Source organism: Diadema antillarum, unplaced genomic scaffold (genome assembly GCF_040938485.1).
Source record: "Diadema antillarum isolate AM-2024a unplaced genomic scaffold, OU_Dant_1.0 seq00000507_RagTag, whole genome shotgun sequence".
Classification (NCBI taxonomy): Eukaryota; Metazoa; Echinodermata; class Echinoidea; order Diadematoida; family Diadematidae; genus Diadema; species Diadema antillarum.
This window is the reverse complement of record NW_027271462.1, coordinates 1,837,191-1,862,125: the sequence shown is the minus strand read 5'-3', so window position 1 is coordinate 1,862,125 and position 24,935 is coordinate 1,837,191. Positions and strand designations below refer to the sequence as shown.

Here is a 24,935-nt window from a genome sequence, read left to right as displayed (position 1 = left end):
CAATATCTCAAGAATGACATTACGGAATAACATGACATTTTCAGGGAACATGTCTCATGACAAAATCTAGCCACAATAAGGTTTTCATGACAGTAACATATCTATGACGTCATCTAGGCGCCATTTTGTGATTTTCGGACCATGTTACATGATCGATCATAACTTCATATCTAAAGGTCATGTCTGTATCATTTTCGGCGGACATTAAGTTCAGGTCACGCTCTATCATACATTTTAATGCTAATTACCTAAGACATTATTACGCGCGCGTACGCGCGCGTCAAACTTTTAAAAGGCTCAAAACAACTTACCAATGGGAAATCTCGAAGTTTCAGACAATTTTAAGCGTTTCGCGCGTTCGCGTCCGTCCGCACATTTTCGCGCGTAGTGCGCGTAAGCAAACTGAAAATGCACATTTTTTGACAGATTTGGATTCCTGATACATTAAGTAACAATATCCATTGATTTCCGATCAATTTTGACCTATAACAAAGGAATGCGCTGGCGTCAAAGTTGAAATTTCGTGTTCGCGTCTATGTGGAAATATAGCGAAAAACATGTCTTTGTTTATTTCGCCATAGCTCTTTAAAACGTCAGGTGACCCTATGTTTTTATTGCATATTACAAAAGCATATGAATTGAAAATAACGTTTCAAGTATCAATATTTCCCTAAATACATTATGACGTCATCATATCATCATCTGAAATCAAAAAAGTGGAATTAATTTTTTTGAGGTACTGTTTCTGACATTCATTTGCTCATATCTCTGTTGTTTAAGCTCAATATTATCCCAAATTCAGATATGTTGTACTTTGAACATTTGCCTTTTAAGTCCAAGTCATGGTTTTGAAATTTGATGACGTCATCATACCTTAAATTGTGATTAAAGGTAAAGATGCAAAATCGGACAAGTTTACGTGTTATGTCTATGGGAGGTGATTTTTTTTAAAACCATGCATTGACTTGACAACGTTTAAGCACCTTTATCTCAGCTGATTTTGCTTCATTTCCTCTGAAACTTAAGTATGTTGTAGCTGAGACAATAAGCTTCAGTAATCATGCATTTTATTTTTTGAAATCTCATCATCAGGTTGACAATTTTGCAGTTTAAAACTGAAAATGAGAATGGAATGTGGACAAAACGATTCCCGATTCAGCTTTCACATACATAAGTTTACGTTCCTCATATTTTCTCGCCGAGACGTATGGCCGAGTGGTTAAAGGCGACGTCTCAGAGACGTGAGGTTGCGGGTTCGAACCCCACGAGATCACGAAACAAAATACTTAGCTATTTTACTTTTTTTCTTCAATTTTGTATTACATATTCGTCCATGTAGAAATCACGTTCGTATATAAACGCACCTATACACACACACGCCATATCCCTCTTTTTTGTGTGTTGGAGACCACATTGCTTCGACTGCAGCAACATTTTGCAGGTTGACTTTGTCAAACCGATCATAGTATGTAATGACGACGACTGAGGTGTTGTACTTTGAACATTTGTCTTTCAAGACCATGTCATTGTTTTGTACTTTGATGACGTCATCACACTGAAAATTGTGATTAAAGGCAAGGTATCAAAACCAGCCGATTATAGGCTTTATGTCTACGGCGCGTATTTTTCCCAAGTTGCCAGAAATGGCATAGCGACATCAGTCGTTACAAGGCCGCATTTCCGTCTAGCAATGCAATACATGTTCACGCGGCCACGATTGTTGAGTGGGCATTGACTTCTTCCCCCTGTAATATCGATACATTTCTTTTTTGCCTTACCATTTCCGGGGATGTCCCGTGGCCGATTGGTTAGAGAAACGGTTTTGCATGCACGCTCAATATAACTTCAAGGTGCCTATATCACATTCTTTTCTTTGTCGATCACAGATGACCGACACCTGATGACCCCAAGCGTATCACCTAACTCGTCAGCGTGACGAGTTTCATATCTCGTTTTAAGTTGTTATCTTTGAAAACTCACTGTTTGACAGAGGTTCCGTTTTCCTCCTTACTCAGCTATGGTCATTCATGGTTCAGCCTTTGTTCAAGGCACTTAGGCTGTAATAAAATTGCTAGATCACATGATCACATGAGACACAGTCGAAGCCACAAGTGCCAGTGAGGAGTGTGCCCAAACTAGGAGAGCATGTAGGGACTTGTACAAATCTCTTGATTTATGTTTACCAAATTTTGCTACCAGGATTTTTGAGGCAAAAATGACAATTATAAACAGAGCTCTGTCATTTCACTCTAACTATGGTCTGTAAGTAAAGGCCCAAATTGACTTAAGTTTGTACGTTTTCCATTCTCACATCCTATTCAAGACTATTAACAGCTAGACAAAGGGTGAAAGTGATTCTTCTCAATTTCTCAATTAAAATAGTAGTGACCAATCAGGCACCTTACCGTCCAAATGACATCAGTCTTTGTTCATTGTGCAGATCTTACGCAGCTGAAGACAATGCATTCTGTTGTTGTTGGACAAGACACACATGAGTCTTTTCTCTGTGATATTTGAATAGTGCGATTTACAATTTTGATCAAAAATTTGTCCTCGTGATTGGTTGAAAGGGCTTCACCTGATTATAGGTATACCTATACCTACGGAGGATACATTTTTAGCTATGTCAGAATGTTGTCATGCTTGACGCTGCATGGCATACTTTTTGCAAAATACAACCAATCACGAGGATACATTTTTGATCTATTAACGATGTGACACATTTTTAGGTATGTCAGAATGTTGTCATGCTTGACGCTGCATGGCATACTATTTGCAAAATATTAAACATCACTTTTGTGATGACGTTTTCCAAATAGTATGTACTACTTGTGAAATGATGTCATGAAGTAATTGTGACATCATAAAGCAATTCTGATGTCACCTACTCCTTTGTATTTCAACAAAAACATTTGTGACCCGCTGCAACAAAAAGGTCCTAAAGTCGCGCACGGTCGAAGCAGTGAAAATCGAGTTTGAAGTCAGAGCATTAAAATTGGTCAAAACTTACGATTTTCTGATTTTGATATATTATTGGAGTCTAACATGTCTTCTATCATCGGTCGAAATTTTGAAGCAAAATGATCAAAGGAAAGACCAAAAAATAGCGTTTTTCTGAGCCATGTTTTTTGGGCATTTCAACGAAGCAGAAACTGGTTCGAAAATTTGGATTGAGCGCCACAGATAGGTTCCGCCCCTAACAACGACCAGAGTGATCTCATTGGTCAGTTTGCTGCTTGCTGTTAACCGAAGCGTGAAGCTCGCACACTGCCCAGTCGACTGGTGCGTGCGGGCGGGGTGCGCTATGCTCAGCCGCTTCTCACATCCTGGTCACTGATTGGTTGGTGAGGAGACCGCCGACGCTGACCTGCTTGAATGAACTCTTCAGGGGTTGCTAGGGCTTACTGTATACGCTATAATTTTCGCGTGCATAAATTTTCGCGAATTGCCGATGTCACACATTTTCGCGAGTGGTTAAATTCGCGATTGGGGGACCAGAGAAAATATGAAGTGGCAAAGAAAGTGTGAATCTTCAACTTACTAGCATATAAGAGTGATACTAGTTATACACTGCATGAAAAAGACTTGCCAAACTCTGCGAACTAGTAAGTTAGAATTCAACATTTTTGAAGTGGTTAAGTCCATCGCGCTAGATTTCTGACGAGTGGTCCCCTTGCGATAATGGATTGGCTCTCTACAGTATTCGTAAGTAGACGTGGACGTGCGTAAACAAGCTTAGCCAGTATGGTCTGTTCGGTAAGCCGTGACATGGTATTCTAGTACTGAAATGTTCGTATCATCAAGGCAAGGGATTCATTTTGGAAGGTAATATTTTCGCGTGTTGTTAATTTCGTGAATAGCTCCCGACTCGCGAAATTCGCGAAAATAAAACCCCCGCGAAATATATAGCGTATACAGTACCTTCTATTGTCCAGAGGTGAAAACTGACTTGCGTGTCCCTTGATCGCGATTGCGTCGAAAGGAAGACTTTTAGGGCGCTTTTCTCGAAACAGTGATTTTCCAGACGTCTCGACTTGCTCTCTTTTAAACATCGATATCTCCGCAGCCGATTATTCTTATAAAATGTGTTATATATCAATTTAAAGCAGAAAGATTAGGGGATTATATCATGCAATTTTCAAATAATTGACCTTGCCCGACTTTAGGATCATTTTGTTGTAGCAGGTCACATTTGTGACTTCAGAAAGCAAATCTGACATTGTCGGCTGCTTTGTACAGTCAGTGTAGGAATGCTCCACATCATCGCATCCACCATGCGACTTCTTGCCTCACGTTTTCCCCTCTTTTGTTTAAATTTTGTACCCAAAATACAATATGAATATGCTCTGCCTAATTTTGAGTTTCTGGTTAAAACTTTAGGCCTCAGTGCCTCCAAAATAGTGCTATTTGTTTGGGGGCTGTGCCCCTCAGTGAATGACAGTCCTATTTTGGAGTTACTTCTGCCTATAAGTTAACCATAAACTCTCATGGCAAAGTATATCTATATAGTATATGTTGTCTCAGGCCTTTGCTGGAATCATCTATATTATGTGAAGGAATACTGTGCGTGCAGTCGCTGTGGTGTGATTACATTTTGATGCATTGTTATCACTTCATCAGTTGTATTAAAAGTGTGCAATCCAAAATACTCCCTTTAAAAGAACATAGACACCTGTGTGCCCCGAAGTTCCCTGTGTGATAATATGAAGGACACTTGGGAAACGACTAATAATTAATTGCAGTGAATTGATGCACTGCTGGCAGGCTACTACACTTAACATGAATGATGCAGATATGAATGCTTTGTAAATTATGCATAAATGCATGGTTTAGGGAGGGCAATTAGATGAAAGTCTGAAAAAACAGTACGCAGTTAAAGACATTATTTAACATTTGCAGATAAAACAAAAACCTTCCTTTGGTGCTTCAAAATAGATCTAAAATGTGAGTCAGGTATAGAAACAACCAATGTAAAAATGTTAATCAGTATAATCAATGTTAAGTATTGTAAGATATATATGCAAAATGTGAACAATAGTTATAAATAATAAATTTGTTTCTAGAATAAACTGTCTACAGTTATGGTTTGTTGAGAAAATTAGAGATATCTCCTTATATTTTAATGAATAAATAAATTTATTTTATATATATGTTTTATATTTTAAGTTTTATGGCAAAATTATCATATGATGATATGATTTGTGATACAACTGACCTACACATTCGCATCTAATGTGGTAACTCGAACATCTTTTAAATCATTGCGCCCAATGGTAAACAATGAGGACAAGTCCTGAGTATACTCGGGCAGTTGTCTAGATTGGAAATGCGTGTTGTAGCAAGATCAAACTGTCCTCAATGGGTTAAAGCCTTCATCGCTTGTTTGGCATTCTACACAGTGACAAACCAGTGTCATATAAGTCATCCATGGGGTATGGAAAATAAATCTCTTCCACTTCCCTGATCTAAGCCACTCTGCCCTATGGAAAGCAACTCTAAGGCTAATGTGTGACTCCAGCAATTCTAGTAGTCAAAATGACTAATTTCATTAGTCAGTGCTGATATTCCGTAGGAATGATGCACGGGTATTCAAAGCTCTCCCCTGGTTTATGAATAATAGTTTAAATATGCCTGCAAATCTCAAAAGGAGCTAGGACTGACGCGCTAAAGCTTCAGCTTTGCGGTTTGATTTACTCGCAACTGTTCATGCCTACAAAAGCATGAGAAACCTTTGAAAAAAGCTATTCATTAGGCTGCTACACTACAATGTGAATAAGCCTTTCCAGCTTTGGATTACTTTGTAACTGATGATGGAAACCATAGACATTGCCTTTAGTACCTTTTTTTTTTGTCAGCATTGTCTATCTTGAGGGAAATTCCCCATGGAGTGAGAAAAATTTACACTGGTGATAAAAAACAAAAACAAATGTTGAAATGGGATTTAGGTCCCACATACAATGTAGTCCAAGGGATAGAGGAAATAGCTTGAACCTCCTGCAGAAAAAAAAAATGGGAAAAGGTTTGATCATGGACCTGTTCATGTCTGTACATTTACCTATAGAAAATAGACCATGTGTGCATGGGTTTGTATGCATGTTGGCATTGTGTCTGTTTATAGTTAGTGTGTATAAATGTTTCTATGTGTATGGGTATGTCTGTTTGTGTGTGTGTGCATATGTGTGTTTATGTGTATGTTGTGGATGATGACTTGGAGCTGGCAGAGGTCACTGTGACCGTATCAGGGCAATTCCCCCCCCCCCCTCCAAATACTGGTTAGTGATAAGGTTAGAGTAAAAATTAGGGTTAGGGTTTTACAGTTTGGGTTAGGGTTAGGATAAGGTTCAGGATTAGGATTAGGATTAGGGGCCAGGGGAAAGAGGGGATAGTTGCCCTAGACATCCCCCCCCCCCCCCCCCCCCCACACTGCGACACGTGATTACCAAATGGTAGTGTGTATTGGACACAGTGTCTCTGTGTGTTTTATATGCTAGGCTGTGTGGGTTGCTGTCATTCTGGAGACTGAATTTTCCTTCTTTTGTCCTTGATGCCTCATCTCTAGGATGGTCTCCAGTCTGCCTTGATGCAATGCTCCAGTTTCTCTTTCAAAGGTTAAAGGTAGATGTATAGGATGCCTTGTATGTAAAATAATGCTCTTGTCTTTCTCTTTCTAAGGGATGAAGGTACACTTGTAATTCTGCCACTCTGTAGACATGTTATGCACACCTTTGGTTTCAGCGCTCTTGTTTTCTCTTTCAAAAGGTGAAAGGTACAAGTAGACTTCAAGATGTCAACTCTAGTGTTTTCTCTTTTGAAAGTATGGAGAAACAAGGAGAGTTTTACTTGTTTTTTTTTCCCTTGAGGGTTAATTATGGAAGAAGTAGGTTCTAGTACAGCACTGTTAAAGATGTGCTGTGCAGTGCTTCATCGTTTGTAATGTTCATTTTATCATTTAGATAAATTCTGTGAGAGAAAATGCATAAGAGCCTGAAATGACCAGGGATTCTGGTATTGGACCAAATTATCAACTTAAAACAATCTGTGATGGACAGAATTAACATTAAAGATAATATGCATCATTTTTTTTTTTTTTTTTTAGAGAGAATGGAGTAACGTTTAATATAGTACAGGTCTTCAAAGAAATTTAGCACATAATGTGTTAAAAGGCTCTTACTGTCTCAGGACTGGTTTTATATCAGGAGGAAGGACAAAAAACATGCCAGTGCATTTATACTTGTATTGTGACAGATGTGTATTCACTACATTTCAGGATACATGTACTTCTCAAGCTGTAGGAAATATTGTGTGTTAATCTTTTGTTTAAAATGTCTTAAGATTTCCATCTTTTATCCTACCTGTGGGTATTTTTTTGTTGACTTTTATGGCCACCACAATTCTCTAGAGGAGAACTTTTGAATTCTATGGAAATAGCAAATAATGTGGCTTTCTTCCCTCTGAATTATTCAAGTTCAGTGCATTACGTATGCCATGGCAAGAGCAGAGCTGCACCTCAGGGTTGTGGTTTGATTTCATACTGTTTTTTGCACCTCGACCCCCCCTCCCCCCCCCCCATCTCCTTTTTCCATCTTCCCCACACCATCCCACCTCCCATCCCCTCCCCTCCCCTATCATCGGTAGCTGGGCTCACAAAAGAACAATGCCATCTTAACACACACCGGCCTTCTTGTTTTACACATGTTTGACACATATGTGGTTTAAACAGGTTCTATTATTGCATTGCAATGTACCCGGCTGACATGCTAATCAGCTATTTGGTAAATCAGGAAGCTGGTAAGGTTAGCGGAGGGGAAATCCGCGGGTACACTGCGCTAGGAGACTCAAGGCTTGAGCCTCAAAGAGCCGTTAACTCATTGCCGGTTGCCAAAGTGAAACGATTGACGGCAATGCTATGCGGAAAAGGCCTCCTTCCTCTGCGGATGCAGTTTCACCAACACGCTAAAACATAATATTGGCGCAAACATTTCTTGAAGTATTGGAATTACCATTCAGACAACAAAGGAATGAGGGGCTATCCCTCCTCATATCAAAATAAAGGTTTCATTATCTGGCTCTGCTTCACTTTCTGTCAGTATCTGGTTATTTAAATCTGCAATATGCAATAACAGTGAAAAACGGGTACAATTTAAGGAACAGGGAACTGAACTCAAGTGGATCAAAATGATGTTGGTTCACTGGAAAACAAGAATTTAACACTTTGGCCATAGGCTTATGACAAGCAAACATCTCAATTGTAGCAACTGAGATTTGTTTAGAGATATTCCATATATCATTTTCCCCCTGCTATCTTACACTGTAGTGGATTGAAAGTTATACTCTGCAGTTACCATTGCATCTTTTTATGCCTCCGCCACAAAGTGGTGCCGGAGGCATTATGTTTTCGGGTTGTCCGTCCGTCCGTCCGTCCTTCCGTCCGTCCGTCCGTCCGTCCTTCCGTCTGTCCGTCCGTCCTTCCGTCCGTCCGTAATAAATTTTGTGGACAGGGTAACTATCAAAACCTTTTAAGGTATCCTAATGAAACTTGGCATGTATGTGTATTAGGGGGTGAAGTTGTGCCTATCAACTTTTGGGTGCACATGGTCGAGGTCAAAGGTCAAAAGGTCAAGGTCAAATACGTAAAATTTCACTATTTCCTCCATATCTATGCAATGCCGGAAGATATTTTCTTGAAACTTAGTGTATACATGTATTACCCAATTAAGATTCCCTGGTGAAAGTTTTGGGTCATGAGGTCAAAGGTCAAAGGTCAAAAGGTCAAGTTAAAATATTAAAACTTCGCTTTTTTCTCTGTACCTTGGAAATTGTTCAAGGTATCTTCATGGAACATAGTATATGTGCATGTACTGACTGGCAGTTATCATCTAGATAATCTAGGCTTCATAGGGTCAAAGGTCAAGTGCAACACTTCAAATTTTTACTATTTCCCTCATACATATGTATTTATGTAATGCCATTTTTTTTTTTTTTTGCACTTGGTGTATGCATGTATAACCTAGATTATGTGGAAATTTTCTTTTTCTCTTTTTTTTTTTGGGGGGGGGATTTGCCTCAAAGGTCAAAAGGTCAAAGATCAAGGGAAAGTGCTGAACTAACTTTTTCCTCCATATCTCAGAAGTTGCTCAAGTTATCTTGAAACTTACTACATATTTATGCATGTTCTGCCTGACAGTGATTATCCTATGAATTTTAGGGTTAAAGGCCAAAAGAAAATGGTAACAGTGTACTTTTCATTACAGAAATTACACTTTTTCTCCATACCTTGAAAATTACAGTATTCATACACTTATGAATGGGTCAAAGTCAAGTTAAAGTCCTTGAATCCCCAAATACATGCTCTCCTATTCATCTAATTAAACCTAGGTAAAGGAAGGTGAACATTCAACACATTTGTGACAAACATGTAATTTCAATATTTTGCCAGTATTGTGAAAATGTAATTATACATTGTCCACATGTACTATAGACCTATTAGGAGAATCATGCATTATGGCGGAGGCATAGCAGTCGCCTTAGCGACATTTCTAGTTTTATTAATTGATTAATTTTTTTTTTTTAGTTTGAGCATTCAATTCTCTTTCAGTTTAAAGACCAATTTCACATACTCAAATTAAAGTGAGAGCTGAAGTATCTTGAAGCAAATTACACTATATACACACCAGCCTCTCAGAAGCAAAATTGCATTGAGGGATATTGTACTTTATATAGACTCACACTAAGGCTCTTGTGAAAGGCAATTTTTCTTTCCCAAAATCTGATTTACTTCTTCGATGTGAATGAGGCCCACATGCTGCTTGCGTGCAGGTGTAGTCTCTCCTTACCTGTCATGAATATTTGAAGAATATTGTAAAAAAAGGAGGCATTTTGTGATATCAGCACAATGTAGCCTGTGGTGAGTCTATCAGGCATAATAGAGAATAGAGAGAGAGGGGAAAGGGATTTGTATCAAAAGCCCTCAGAATACACCCAGTATTCTGCAGGTGTTCACATACTATCAACAAAATAGGGACTTGAGATTGCAGGGCAAAAAAGAGTCACAGGAAATCAGTCACATGTACAAGCCACCGCCTTGCACAAAGGAAGTCAAAACTATTTGTCTCCGTATGCAATTAAACATGCATGCCATGATTGAGCAAAGCACAAGGGTGATATGTGTTGTTTTCACAATGACAAGGTTGATTTTTCTCAAATCAAGGACAAAAAAAAAAAGAGTAATCATTGCTGCATGCATTACTTCACAGAATTACATTTATTTACATGGACATTTAAATAGTGAAATATGATAAGAGGAAGGAAAAATACACTGACATGGTTTCAAAAGGACTTCATGAGGTGTGTATGTATTTATTGGGTGTACAAAATAATGTTTTAGGCTGGCATTTTAATCTAAGGAATAAGTAGGGTAGTACAGTTCAGCAATACAGGCTATAAACCCTCCCCCCACACACACCCTCATATTGCATATGACAGAAGTAGAAGATGACCGTTCAGCAAATTATTTCTCAGATTTGAAAATGGCTAACCAAATTTCTACAGGCTTGGGCAATAAGTAGATAAGTTATTTTTCATCTTCTGTATCTTCTGTTCTTTTTATTGTTTTTTAATCTTGAGGTTACAGAAACTCATCCGTGAAGTAATTTTTCCTGATAGAAAAATGATTTTCGTAAATACCTGTACTTGATTGCTTTTATTGATAGCAGTGAACACTGATATGAATTAGTCAGGCAGATTTGTTGACTCAACTGTCTGTAGTTTTCACTTTTTTTTTTTGCTTGCAAGATCATGAGGATAAACAGGAATGAAATCAACTAGCAGTTAATATTTTCCATGGGAGCCCTGACGTACAACATTTTGAATGTGAAAGATGATTTAGTTTTACTTGGCAAGGATCCTGGCAACGGACTATGATTTGATCGAGTGTTCAGCCGCAGGTCTTTGACGAGAGAGCATCCAGTGAGTATCGAGGGTGATGGAAACTAGAGCAATTAAAAGCTTTGGGATGAAATATCCCCGAGGGATTAATTCTGATATTACAACCACATGATGGATTATGGCTAGATGGCTGTTCTATTTTCTGAAAGCTTCACGGGAGGTTTTATGAGTAATAGCGTTTGTAGCTGTTCAGCTTCCAGAGTATATAAAAGCTCTTTTCCCCAGGCATGCTGTTTTTCGTATGTACTTTAATATCATAGTAGTAATTACTTTGGTTTTTAGGTAAAGCTGTTCCTCCATGTTTGTTCCGATTCACCAAATGCTTCCAGTTTCACTTTATGTAAGCACAAATAATTGGGTGGTTAATTGTCATTAATACAGGGTACTTGTTAGAAGTTAATGTGTACAATAATGGCAAAACCATTATCTCTGAAATACATGTAGTATCAGAGATATATCGTTAGTTACCCTTTATATTTTCAGAAGTCACATAATACTTCTGTTTGCCTGAAATGGTACTACATTCTACTTTACACAGAAATCAAGACTTATAATGTACTGTATGCAAGGAATCATTATCTGTCCGTGCACCAGCCTTTGAAACGACTGTATTAGCTAATGATTCCGTTCCCTACGGAAGTGTGTAAGATTCAAAGCAACATGGATGCAAATTTGCTGATGAGTATCGTGCATTTCATCCAGGCATGAATAATATCTTGCGATGGGGATCAATAGCGTCGCAGAGCCCTGGACACATGTTGTCTCATTACGTATGGAGAAAGAACAGATTTGCCAACATCGGATGGATGGAAGACAACGCAAGAAGCCGGCACTGCAGGCATATAAAGGTCCTGTTTACCTTTGGGAGCAGTGATTTGAAAAATGTTTCTACACCTGTTGAGGACGAGTCCCGAGTATACTCGGGCAGGTGTCTATGGGTAATGCGTGTTGTAGCAAAATCAAACCGTCCTCAACAGGTTAAGATATCACATTTGATGAATATATATGTGTAGGTCAGTTGTATCATAAAACATCCTACCATTGAGAAATTTTGTGATAAATCAGAAAATATAAGGAGATATCACTATTTTTTAGTCTAGAACCATTGTTATCATAACTATTGTTCACATTTTGTATATTTAACAATACTAAACATTGATTATACTGATTCAAATTTTTTCATTGGTTTCTTTTATCCCAAACCCACATTTTAGAACTAATTTGAAGCACTAAAGCTGGGTTTTTGTTTCATCTGCAAATAGTAAATAATGCCTTTAAACATCCATTGAAACACATTTCCCCTTTAAGACAGTCTACATAACATTTGCGACTTTAGAAATGTCGTTGTGACCTACACTTAGGTGCACTGTGATTGGGTGGTGCATTTTGTGCAAAAACAACGCAATTGCTTGTGAGCAAAAGATTGTACTAAAGCGCCTTGTGTGTTTACACGATCATCATACAAAATTTATAATGGAGGCTAATTCAACCATGGAAAGGTGTAATTACCAGTGTCATTTCACAGGACCTGTTTGAGTACAGTGTTGATAAATAATGGACAGATTAAAATGCCTATACTTTGTCTAAATAATTTTCAGCTATGGCAGCCTGCTTTCCTGGAAATCATGCAGACTGGTCAGTGCAGGGTTGATGCATCTCATGACAAGCACTCACCACAGGCCCATTTACACTTGCTTGGAAAAATCGCGATTTTTCTAAAATCGCAACATTTGGGTGTAAGTTGCTTAGCAACTACACCCAAACGCCCTCGAAACATCGCCAGAAAAATCGCCAGCCGGAGTGCGATTTTTTGAAACATCGCGAAGTTTGAGGCGAAGTTAGCGAGTGTAAACCCAAGCTGCAGAAATATCGCGATTTTTCATCACGTGACTTTCGGTATCGGATTGCACCGGGAGTTTACGCGCGCTCCCGATCCCTCTTTGGGACGTGTAGAGAGTACGTCGGTCACTGGCCAGAGTCGTACACACGGTATAGACAGCTGTGTACACGTCTAAACGGCCGATCCCCGATCGGCTCGTGGTCTCTCACCTCCCTCTCCCTGATGAAACTAGTACGTGAAAACTACTACTAGTAGCAAACCTGAAGTTCTCCAACCACGTATTAATCATCACCCCATGACGACTTAACAAAATAATGTTCTCCCAGAAAATGCGTTGATTCAGATTGTGGGAGTGCCCGTACTGCTCTCGATATACGTTGTTTGTGGAATACAGGAGTACGTAACAAGTGTTCCTTTGAGAGTTCTTCTTCCCAAGAGTTCTTGCTGTCGCCTGATAAAATACCAGTCCTAACTTCCAAGTCCTACTTCTCACTTTCGTTATATCGGCAAAATTTCATGATCCTCCTGAATGCTGCTGTAGATGAAGTTTTGCACACCTACTACGTATGTGATATAATATAGCAAGCTCTATAGTTTAAACAGTCTCGAGAAGCACAAGTTTATATGCGCATTGTACTGATAAAAAGCCCTGGCTCAACATTCCAACCAGCTAGCTGTGATCAAAATACGTGTATACTGCACTGCAGTGAAAACGAACAGAATAGCGCGCGCTTCCACTCAGCTACCGTGTTGAAAAGAGGTAAATTACGCATGCGCACTACCGACCAAAAAATCGCGATGTTTCGTGAAGCTCAAACTTCGCATGCTTTTGCGCAAGTGTAAACGGTGGACCAAAATATCGCGATTTTAAAAATCGCGATGTTAGTAAGTGTAAATGCGGCTCACAATGTGCTTTGAATCCAAAGGCTCTGTCCTTGCACATTTCTGATTGATCTGTTTTGAAAGTGCTCCCCCCTTAAAGGGAAAGTCAATAAATACACTGTATGTATGTGAAGATTTGCTAATTGTTGGAAGATCAGTGATGTACTCCATGAAAGTTTAAGGAGCATTGGAAAATGGGTTGTAGCTCAGTTGTACAATGTAAATTTCAAGGTTTTAAAGTTTTGCTAATTCCATATGCCTCTTACTAGATGGGAATTCTAATATTTGTTTGTTCAGAATACTGTAAAACGAGAAATGTTCGCGTGCATTTTAATTTCGCAAATTTCGCGAGCGTGAAGATTTGCGAAATTAAAATGCACGCGAAAGTTCTTGTGTACACTATATGCACTGAAGGCCAGTGGCAGTTCGCGAAAATTTCATGCCGCGAATATATCATGTTTTACAGTAGTCAAATGATCATTCGAAAATAAACAAAGACATGTTCGTTTATCTGAATTTGTTATGAAAATGTTATGTTCCTTGGCCCTGTTTCTGAGATAAACAAAAGACTAATATTGTATCTAATATCCCTTTTGTAGGAGATAACTCTAATGCTGATCTATGGTGTATTTGAAAAAAAAAGGGTTTTTGCTAATTTCATTCAGTATTTTCATACAATTGTACCTTGTTCTGCAATTGTGTAATCACTGCATTATTTGAAGATTTCATAGTAATGTCACACCATTGCCATCATTAAAACAAAACAAAAAGCAAACAAAAAGAAAACGGGACATCTGAATCGATGATCTGATATTCCCAAGATTTTTACTGGGTATTAAATTAAGTAATCCTTTGCGCGTTCACTGAATCCACTTCATAGGCCTAAATGTGTTTGGGATGAATTCCCCTTTCAAGGAATCTGTTGTATTGACTGCATCCACATAGATGTGATATGGATTTTTTTGTTTGTTTAGAGGACAATTTCACCTTCATAGACATGTGGGTTGAGTGAATGCAGCAATATTAGTAGAACACATCAGTGAGAGTTTGAGCAAAATCGGACAATCCGTTCAAAAGTTATGAATTTTTGAAGTTTCTGCTCAGTCACTGCTGGATGAAAAGACTACTATAGCTTGTGATGTCACATGAGTACAATGATATAAAGAAAGAATAAAGAAAATTCAACATATTTCCATTTTTCTCGCATAACGAAAGAACATTCGACTTCTCTCTTTCAGAAGGCAGGGGGAATAATACTGCCCTAAACATACGTCAGTAGCAAGTCGAAGAAATGTGCACTTTATTCAAAAAGTAAAGTTTTGTGAAATTCTCTTTTTATTTTCCTTGTATAGTTGTACGCATATGACATCATACACTGTAGTAGTCTTCTCTTCCAGCATTGACTGCCAAGATACTTAAAATATTCATAACTTTTGAACGGATTGTCCAATTTTCCTCAAACTTTCGCTTATAAATTTATGTGTTCTACTAATATTGCTGCATTCTCTCAATGCTTATGTAGGGGGCCTATATGAAGGTGGACTTGCCCTTTAAGTTGAAGACTTGTCCGTGCACTATAGGACGCATTACATGACGAGCTCGATCTTCCCATAATGAGTTCTCCAAAGAGCTTTGTCCTTGCACATGGCTGATTGATCTGATTTAGACGTGTGTTGTCTACCCCCCCTCCCCCCCCCCCCCCCGCTTCATTAATGTCATAACCATTGCCCTAGATAGTTCTGTATTCTCAGTTTAGCATTGAATCAGGTTGGCTCATCAATGGTCATCTTTGAAAGTAAACTGAGACAGGTGGCATAATTCAAAGCCATTGAAGGTATCATTATGACAGAGTGCCTTAGTACCTCGAGCTGTACAGGTCCCGTTCACATGCATCTGAAACTAAGGGCCTTCAAATACTAATTTTTGCAATGCGATGCAAAAACTGTTTAGTTCTTCTGTGTTGACACACACCAAAAATTTGTGAACAACCTCGCGATAATTTTTATCTGGTGAAGCATGTGTGAACGGAGCATGAGAAAAACGTTGAGTTTTTGATTCCATCGAATGACACAATTTGTCACATAAGGTCTGTACTCTAGGGTGCACAAGGTCATCATGCTCCATCATTGCTTCTAAATGTGACTATGTGCAAAGATTTCAGGCGCTTTGGCTCTGTCAAAATGTTTTAATCTGTTGTCTTTTCTTTTTTTTCCCTTTTTTTTTTGCATGTTTGAATGGTGGCATTATAAATTTTTGCAATGCAATCCTAAATCTGAGAGCTCATTGTGTGTGAATAAGCATTGTACTGTGTATGCCAAATATTTTTTGAGGTTTTTAAGTACGCAAATTTTACGATCAGATGCTATTTGCAAATTTAGAGACACGCGTAAATGTTAACTCTAATCCCATGACCTGTGCATACACATTTCTCCATTTAGTACTGTACTCCACAATTGCGAATTTATCCACTCTATCCCGATTCGTGAAAATTTAGACTCTCTAAATATATGCCGTATACGGTATGTACAGTTTCTAGGCTGCTTCTACAAGTATGGTGGGATACTAGGCAAAAGTGATTTATCTTTCACATTAATTCAAATGGATTTACTTAGAATTGAAATTCATTGTTTCACTGTAAATGTAGGCCTAATTTATATCTTAGTATAGATCATTCAAGATTGCTAACATAACTTAAGGGATAATAACAATTTCAGGAAAGAAAAGTGAAAGGCATTGTAAGTAATGAAGTAATGAAGTGTGAAGTTTAACACACATAGGCAAGTTTTTAGAATATTATTATCCTGCATAATTATAGAATACTAGAGTCTTATGCAGGCAGATTTGCATTAAAAGAAGCACTTTTGGTTTTGATTTGTAGGCCTATCAAATGATACAGTGGATACCACTTCATGATCCTGTGTCAAGATTGAATTCATTCTTGAAGGTGAATACTCTGCTTGTAATCAAAACTTGTCATTACAATAATATGACTCAGTGTATTTTCAGCTGGTGTGCTGGAGGAATAGTGGTGGGGTGTCATGTGGCATTGTGATACTGCAGCTGGTCAGGGATCAGTGACCAAAACTGACCACTTGTGGATATATTTTCGTCATCATTAATGCCAGCTTTGCTACAGTTTTGATGGTGTGGTTATAGAGGATGCCTTCTAATGCCCTGGAATTCAGAACATCTGTAGAATGTTGTTGTTGTGTTTTCTTTCTGAGAAGTGACCCCGAATCACACGATAACCCCCCCCCCCCCCCCCCCCCCCCCACATTGTGATGAATTTTTGGTCATTTCATAAGAAGTTTGGAATTTGCTTTGCCACAGAAAAAAAAAAAATGTATTCACCATGGTAAAGTGGTATCAGGACGATCAAAATGCTTTTGTGTTTTGCAAGACACAATAAATCATGTCAAATGATACAGTTCATTTTCTCAATGAATTGTAAAACCTCTAAATATCCAGTCAATACTGGCTACACCTGCATTGTTATTTAAAGAAATATCCAGAGATATATGAAAAAAGGTAGAATATAGTTTGGTTATCAGAAAAAAAAAGTCAACATAATGCTGCTCTGCTTTCTCTTCCTGTATATATACACTGTATTTCAAAGCATAGATTGATATCACCCTCACAGAATATTTACCAGAGAGAGGATAACAAGTGAAACTACCTTTGTTGTGTGTTTAAAAATCACAACAAATATAGGCAGCCACATTTATGAGCACGATGAACTCTTGGAAATGACACAAGTTTTCATCATCTGTTCTTGAAAGATTGTCATTCACATATAATACTGCAAGCATATCCAATTGTAGCAAGATGTTTTTTTTTTTTTTTTTTTTTTTTTGGGGGGGGGGGGGGGTAAAACAATGAAAGTAAGGTAGTTGATATGAATTTGCAGAATATTGGTCATTTGGCCAGACCACTTGGTAAGTGTAGGCGACCACCAATGGACCTTTCAATTCAGGATTTTAAAATATTTTTAAAGATGTATTACATTTCAGTATATTTCCCATTGATACTGATATCAAGGATAAAATCTTCATTTATATATTAAGATGTCGTGCTGAGGAAGCTGCAGCAGATTTTACCGATGACTCATCAAATAAACATGCTACCCCATTGGAATCATTGCTGCTACATGCCATAGTATCCTTTGGAACAAAGCCACAAAATCTTATAAAATGAATAACTCCCAAATTTGACATGGCAATTGAAAGTGCTGATGCCATTCAGCATCATTGAAGCTCCCAGCCAGATTTCAAATCATGCTAGAATTTCTGTATTATATGCAAATGAAAAATAATCCTTTAAGTGTGCTGGTGCATTTGAGTATCGCTGCTCTGTATAACACACCTCTTACTGCAATATCTTGAAATTTGATGACGAATGTATCGATAGAGCTTTCATAATTATGTATGATAAAATCTGTCAGAAATTTAATCGATGGAAATCTGAAAACTCCTTACAACTTTGTGATAAATGCAGGGGTATTCTGCAAATTTCCAGCGAAACATTTGTGAGGTCAGAAAGAGTAGATGGCCTAGACAGTCCAAGTTTTTACATAACACTTTCACAATAGGTAATACTCTCAATTAGAAATTGTCCAAGCATCAAACACGTATACAGTACAATATTGCTACAACTTTCCCAATTTCGTAGAGAGAGTGGTGGACAAATTTGACAATACCCGACTGAGCCCAAAACAAAAAACCCAAGCCCCAGCAGCAGGATACCCCTAATTATTAGTCCCTGACGTTTGTCTATAATTAGTGTGCATGGATGAAGAGCTCCCACATGGATCGCATTTGGATGGCATGCACATCACCGATGAGTGAGGTTACATTCGGTGTTCTGAACTAATCTCATTGCCTGTAGTACTCACTTGGTATTATTATTAGTTTTTATGAGCATTAGTTTGGGGATTTTGAATCCATTTCTAGCACGGGATAATTTTGCAAAGAATCGTCCGAAAGTCATACAAGATGACCGGTTATATGCACATGGCTAGAACAAAGTCCCATTCCTGTGTGAGAGAATTTGGACCATATTTAGTGGTAGAGAAAATGATCACCTAAATTCATTGGGAAGCTATGAATGCTGCTGAGGCTACTGATAAAGAAATAATGCTATTTTAAAATGTAGGGGAAAAAATATTGTGAATCAGATCAGTACTTCAAGCTAATAAAGAGAGTAGTTCTATCAATTGATAGTAAGCAAGAGCTGTGGACTATGTCTACTACATTATCACATCAGTCAACACTTTAGCATCACACGGCTGTCATATGAAATCCTGCAGAAGATCACAGGGACGTAAAAGGGAATCTTTCCAATATCTATTTTGGGCGGCTTTTCCAGAAATATGCTTTGGCTTCAGCAAGGCATTGCCGGGTTTTGGTTTCTCTTGGCTGGCGTTGATAGCAAAAAGGAAAAAAATCAGAGCTTCCAGTTGGCATTTTTCCTCAGGTTGGAGTTGTTCACTGTATAGATGGCCAATATTTTCACCTAAAAAAAAAAGGCTTATCTGAACTAATTGTGTTTGTCTGTGTTATTCCTTGTTCCTCATTTCTGGTTCTATGATGTCTATATTCAGGTTCATTCTGTTCAATTATTTGAGATAAATATATACACACACCATGCAAAAAGCATGCATTTGTCTGTATTCGTGTGTTTGTGTGTTTGTGTGTGTTTCATTCTTGCATTCTGCACATTTTTTTGTGCTATACATTCAAAGTTCAGAAATTCTGGCATCATTGATACCTTGCCCTGCCTGCACTTTTCACAAGCTTGTGACACGCTTTAAATTTATCTATAGTAGCAAATTTAGTATGCAGCAATACGTTCTGTATGTCTTTGTAGTGCTGAAATTCTGTCATATATTGCCATAGCAACTTTAATGCAAGTACATGTACCTATAGTGTGTATTAGTAATGTTTCAAAGCACCAGCTCTCCAAGGGTCAGATAAACTGTGCAGTCATTTGATTTACTGTATACGCAAATATTTTGTGAGGTTTTTATTTTCGCAAATTTCGCGAGTCGGGTGCTATTCACGATTTTAAAGACACACAAAAATATTGACTCTGATCCCGATATGAGTGAGACATGCATGTATTGTATATATTTCTTGTTCTCGCATACCGTTCAGTACTGTATTCTACGGTCGCAAATTTAACCACTCGTGAAATTGTCAGGAAGTCCTGATTCACGAAAATTTAGACTTGCTAAATATATGGCGGATACAGTATTCCCAAGCATTTATTTGCACTTTTCATTTTTATGACTGTAAAAAATGGCACTTTTTGTTAGTTTGTTTGTTTGTTGTTGTTGTTCTTTAGCTGGTTCTTGGTTTGGGCTAGAGAAGCCACTTGCCTCATTTCTTGAAGGGTGTAATGTTGCAGCCATTGGCAGCAACAGAAATAGATGGCCAATCACTGAATGTCAGGTGTGATTTCAGAATGGTCCCATTCAGCAGCAGAATAATTTTAAGGTAGAAGGCAGTTTAGTTTCGAGGTGGAGTGCAAAAAGAAAATGGATCTGAAATTTGTGGAGGTTTCAACTTCTGGATAGACTATTAAAGAGGGGAATTAATCCAAAATATGTAAATTCAGTAGAATGTAGAAATATCACGAGAAAACATTAGTGAAGTTTAAGGAAAATTACACCATCTGTTCAAAAGTGATGAATTTGTAAAGTGTTTGTGTCGTCGATTTACCGTCATTGTCTGATAAGAAGGCTACCACACTTCATGATATCACAGTAGTGAAATAAAAAACAGTACTAAGAGAATTACACATATTTTCATATTTCTAGAATAGTGAATTAGAAATTCCATTTACTGCCATCAGAAGGCAGTAGGAGTGAAACCGCTCGTAGTAGATGTTAGTAACAAGTTATGGGAATGTAATGTGTGTACATTTTATATAAAAATTTAAAATGAAGTTTTGCGGAAGGGATATTTTCTTTATTTCGTTGCACTACTTGACACCATTGTTGTAGCTTTTGTTGTAGCTTTGTCATCTAGGGATGATGGTGAATGGATTTAACCAACACTGTAAAAAGTCATTAAATTGTTATTGTACTTGTATTATTCAGTCTTCCTCAAACTGCACAGACATGTTCTATGACCTATTTCTGCATTCTGGGAATGCACATACTTGTTTGGGGGTATTGTAATCCTGTACGCGTACGCTATCACTATCAGTGCACATATTCAACAGCTAATGATACATTGTACAATTGTGTAAGTCTGTACTGACCACAGATTACCAGAGACGTCCGTAGAAATGTAGATTCTCTGCAGCGTACAGTATGTGAGGTGGACATTGGCTCAGTGCACATGGATTGCTACACACCATACGCATGTTGCTATTGGATCAGAACATACAATGATAACATTGCAGTGTTGTGGTGTTTGTGGGACTTCAGTCGCTTGGGTGCCAACACAGTGAGCCAGTTGTGCATCTATTGTGATGCATATTAAACTTCCTGGTTTATGCAATATAAGTGCCTTCATGTTAGAATTACCATGGTATTGAATACCACAGTAATTTGTTGGCATGGTTCTCATTGACGAAATCATGCTCTGATTATAGATACAGCAGTAATTTACTTTGTATTGCTGTCATTCATGAAATGCCATGATATTTCCGGTAAGCATGCATTGCACATGCTCATAGCTTGAATAGGAAAAGACACAAAGTATAAGAGATACACCGTTGTACGATTGATGGTTTTGTGTAGTTTTTTTGTTGTTGATCATATCATATCTCTTTGATCACAACACCCACTTCCTTTTACATGAGGCTCAACATAGTTACTTTGTAATAGCACACTGCATGTGTAGTCTTAATTTGTTTCATTTTGTTTTCAAGGGATTTTTACTCCCACACTTCTCAGATATGTTTTGTACAGTAAGTGCTTCTGAATATGACGATCTCTGGTAACTCTGCATGCAGTTTATGAACACAATGCCTACCATTGGTAGAGTTACAAATCATATTTTCCTTGGCAGCATTTCTGCTGACCTGTTTTGTTTTGTTTTGTTTTGTTACTTCTTTAGGCGTGTTTGACCACTGTTTGTATGAGTGTTGATTTTATTGTGTATCCTGTTTTATAGGAGTACTAAAAAAAATAATAAATGTAAACAATAATTTACTAATCAGAGACAGACAGATTGCCTCTATTCTTTTGTGCTATATTGCCAATTTAATGATGAGGTACAAGTATGGATATAATGATTTAGAGGTTTTTGATAGGTCTGCAACCATGATAAACAGCTGCAATGTGCATAATGACCAAAATTGGGTTCAAGTAGAAGAGAAATCTTATTCTACTTTATGAAACAGTAACAACAAATAATAAGAATTGAGATATAGATTGTTGTAATAGATGCTCTGTGAGACCAAAGAAATTTGTTTTTTGAGTTCTAGATCCTTTATATGATAATAAACAAGACCTGGGACCTTTTCGAAGAAACACTGTAAACTGACCCCAGCCCTTGTCAATGAGGAAGCTGGCACTATGTTTAATTAGCTAATGTATTTGTCTCATTACACTCTACTTGCAACTTGTTTTTCCCCCTCCATCTCTTTCTGTAGAGCATGTCTTGTATTTTGTAAGATGTTGGCCAGATTAATCAAAACATCAGCATTAAAATCTGTGTCTTTGGATAACCACAATGTTCGATCACGGACTACAGGTTGATTATTGGCCTAATCTGAAGAAATGAATGCACAGTACTTTGACATTTGCTTCAACAGACACCATGGACTTAGATATGGACTTCACTATGCAAACAGTGATGGGAATGTGCTGTGAATGTGTATACATTGCCCAGATCTAATGTGTAAATCATAACACAACTCAGACAAACCCTTTGCTACTTTGGAAAGCAAAAATGTTGACATTTTATTCTACTTCTAGTTAACTCTATTTTTATAAAAATATGTTGAGAAAAAATACTAGGAGACAGTACATATTTTACCAATAAATGTTTTGGTGTACAACAGAAATATTACGTGAAATTGTAGGGTACCAAGAAAGAAACCATGAGTGTGTAAGTAAGAAATGTATCCTTGAACAAATAAAATAAGTAATAAATCTGTCCATGAAAATGGTCCCACACACAACACAGAGACTCCAACCCAAAGCACCTTCTGATCTGGAGATTCTCCCGCCTGAAATCCCTAGCAAACGGGAGACTCCAAGTTGATGTGTGTGAAGCGCAAAATTCCTAGGGTTCTAGATGCTCTCTGGTGCTCCCTAAGGCTTATTTTTTCAATATACAATAGCAATAAATAAGAAATCCTTCCCAACGGGAGACACAGCGCCAGGGCGGGAGAATGGGAGATTTTACTAAAATGGGTTTTCGGCGGGAGATCTCCCGTCGAAAACGGGAGAGTTGGAGTCTCTGACAACAACCCACAAAATGAGCCTTGTATCGTACATTATATCAGTGTGTAATGTGTTTATCTGCATGGAATCTGTTTCATCTCATTTTGCAGACAGATAAATGGGACAACAACATGTAAAATATTGCTTTCTTAAAAATCCTATTTCACCTCAAGAGCAGTTATCATAGTGTATGATTTATGGGTAATACGACTTGCCCTTTGAGGTAGAGAGAATTTTTGATTTTTTTATTCTAAACAGTGGCCTCCAGTGTAACCATTGAATATTCATGAGGGAACGAACAATGGGTATTCAAATCAGTAGATATTCTGCCTGCTTGCATCAAAATACGGGGAGAGAAGATCCTGGATAGAGGGGGAGAGAGGTTAAGAAAGACAACTCACAAACAAAGTTTTATGGCGTTTAATAAAAATGGCAGTAGGAAACTGGCCAAGGCAAAAGCCCCGTTTCCATCAGGAAGAATGGCTCCCAAACAGTAAAGGTAGTGGAATACTGCCATGCCATACCATAGACTGCCCATGTTACGAAGCCATTTCCTGCTCTGAAAGCTGGTCCCCACTGGCTTTTTTTTTCTCTCCTTTTTTTCCCTTTTTTTCCCCTTTTTTTTTTGAAGAATGCCCTGGGTGCTATTGAACAAAGGAATTACATTTCACACCTATTGGTGGTCAAAAGTGTTATTTCTTCATAGTTTCCTGGTGGACCCTCCCAGAGTTTTTTTTTTTCCCAGGACTAGAGTACAACAAAAGAATCACTTTGAGAGCACAAATATCTATTAGGACAAAAGAATTCCTTAGCTATGACAATAACAAATCAACCAAAGCATGTATAAAGAAATGGTTGAGGCTATTGTTTGTTAGCTATTCATAGAACATGAACATCGCAGGGGGAAAAACAACACAAAAACAAAACCTGCTCTACCAGCATCCATTCAGCAGTTTTATAATGTTGGCAAGCTTTTTGGGTGTAGTATGAATCCTTTAGTAGCTGTAAGCGTTGTATATGAAAGCTGTTAATCAACATTATGGAAACATTCTTCTTTAATAGTCAGATATGGTTACAGCAGCATGTCTGCTCAAAACAGACTACATACATGTACTAGTTTGTAGATAAGACAAAGTCATTGGCAAGGTTGGCATTAATGGTGTAGCGTTCTACTCTCATGTTTGCATTGAAAAATGTGTGTTCATTTCCTGATGTTGACACAATAGACTGCCTACTATTGTGAATGGCATTCACTAATTTACACTGTGTGTTCTTCCTGGTGTTCAATCATAACAGAAGACCGTGGAGGAGCGAACCTAAGCCAAGCGATTATCGGTGTGCTGGGTGACGGATCCCGTTGTCTGTCATGGTCTTTCTTCGCGTGAGAGTCCTGCAGGTGGACAAGCAGGACATTGAGCTCCCTAATGAAGTCATCTTCGACCCGTTTGTCGCCGTGAACGTCAAGGAGACCGTCAAAGATGCAAGTAAGATTCCCCCAGGCTTTGCTAAAGGAAACCAAAACCCAAGGAGAAATGAGGATTGACTGAAAGCAGCAACATTAGTAGAACACATCAGTGAAAGTTTGAGGAAAATCAGACAATTGATGCAAAAGTTATGAATTTTTAAAGTTTTGGTATTGGAAACGCTGGATAAGGAGACTACTTGTGAGTTTATGAAATCATGTGTAGACAACAATATAAAGAAAATTCAACATGCTTTCACTTTTCTAGCGTAATGAAAGAGCATTTGACAAACCGCTTTCAAAAAGCAGGGGGAATGATTACTACCCTTAACAAATTTCAGTATCAAGTTGATGGAATGTGTAATTTTAATGAAAAATGAATTTTTGTTGAATTCTCTTTATATTCT

The 24,935-nt window shown here is 38.0% G+C and overlaps 1 protein-coding gene across 2 annotated transcripts in view; it reads left to right on the top strand.

Annotated features, from left to right (window-relative positions):
* The window catches only part of LOC139734045 (protein kinase C delta type-like), a 74,872-nt gene that overhangs the window by 19,535 nt on the left and 30,402 nt on the right, over nt 1–24,935 (top strand). For both annotated transcript variants that reach the window (XM_071644856.1, XM_071644855.1), the window contains exon 2: nt 24,363–24,550. In XM_071644856.1, coding sequence (XP_071500957.1) covers nt 24,433–24,550 — 118 coding nt within the window. In that variant the 5' untranslated portion in view covers nt 24,363–24,432. The remainder of the gene's footprint in view (nt 1–24,362; nt 24,551–24,935) is intronic.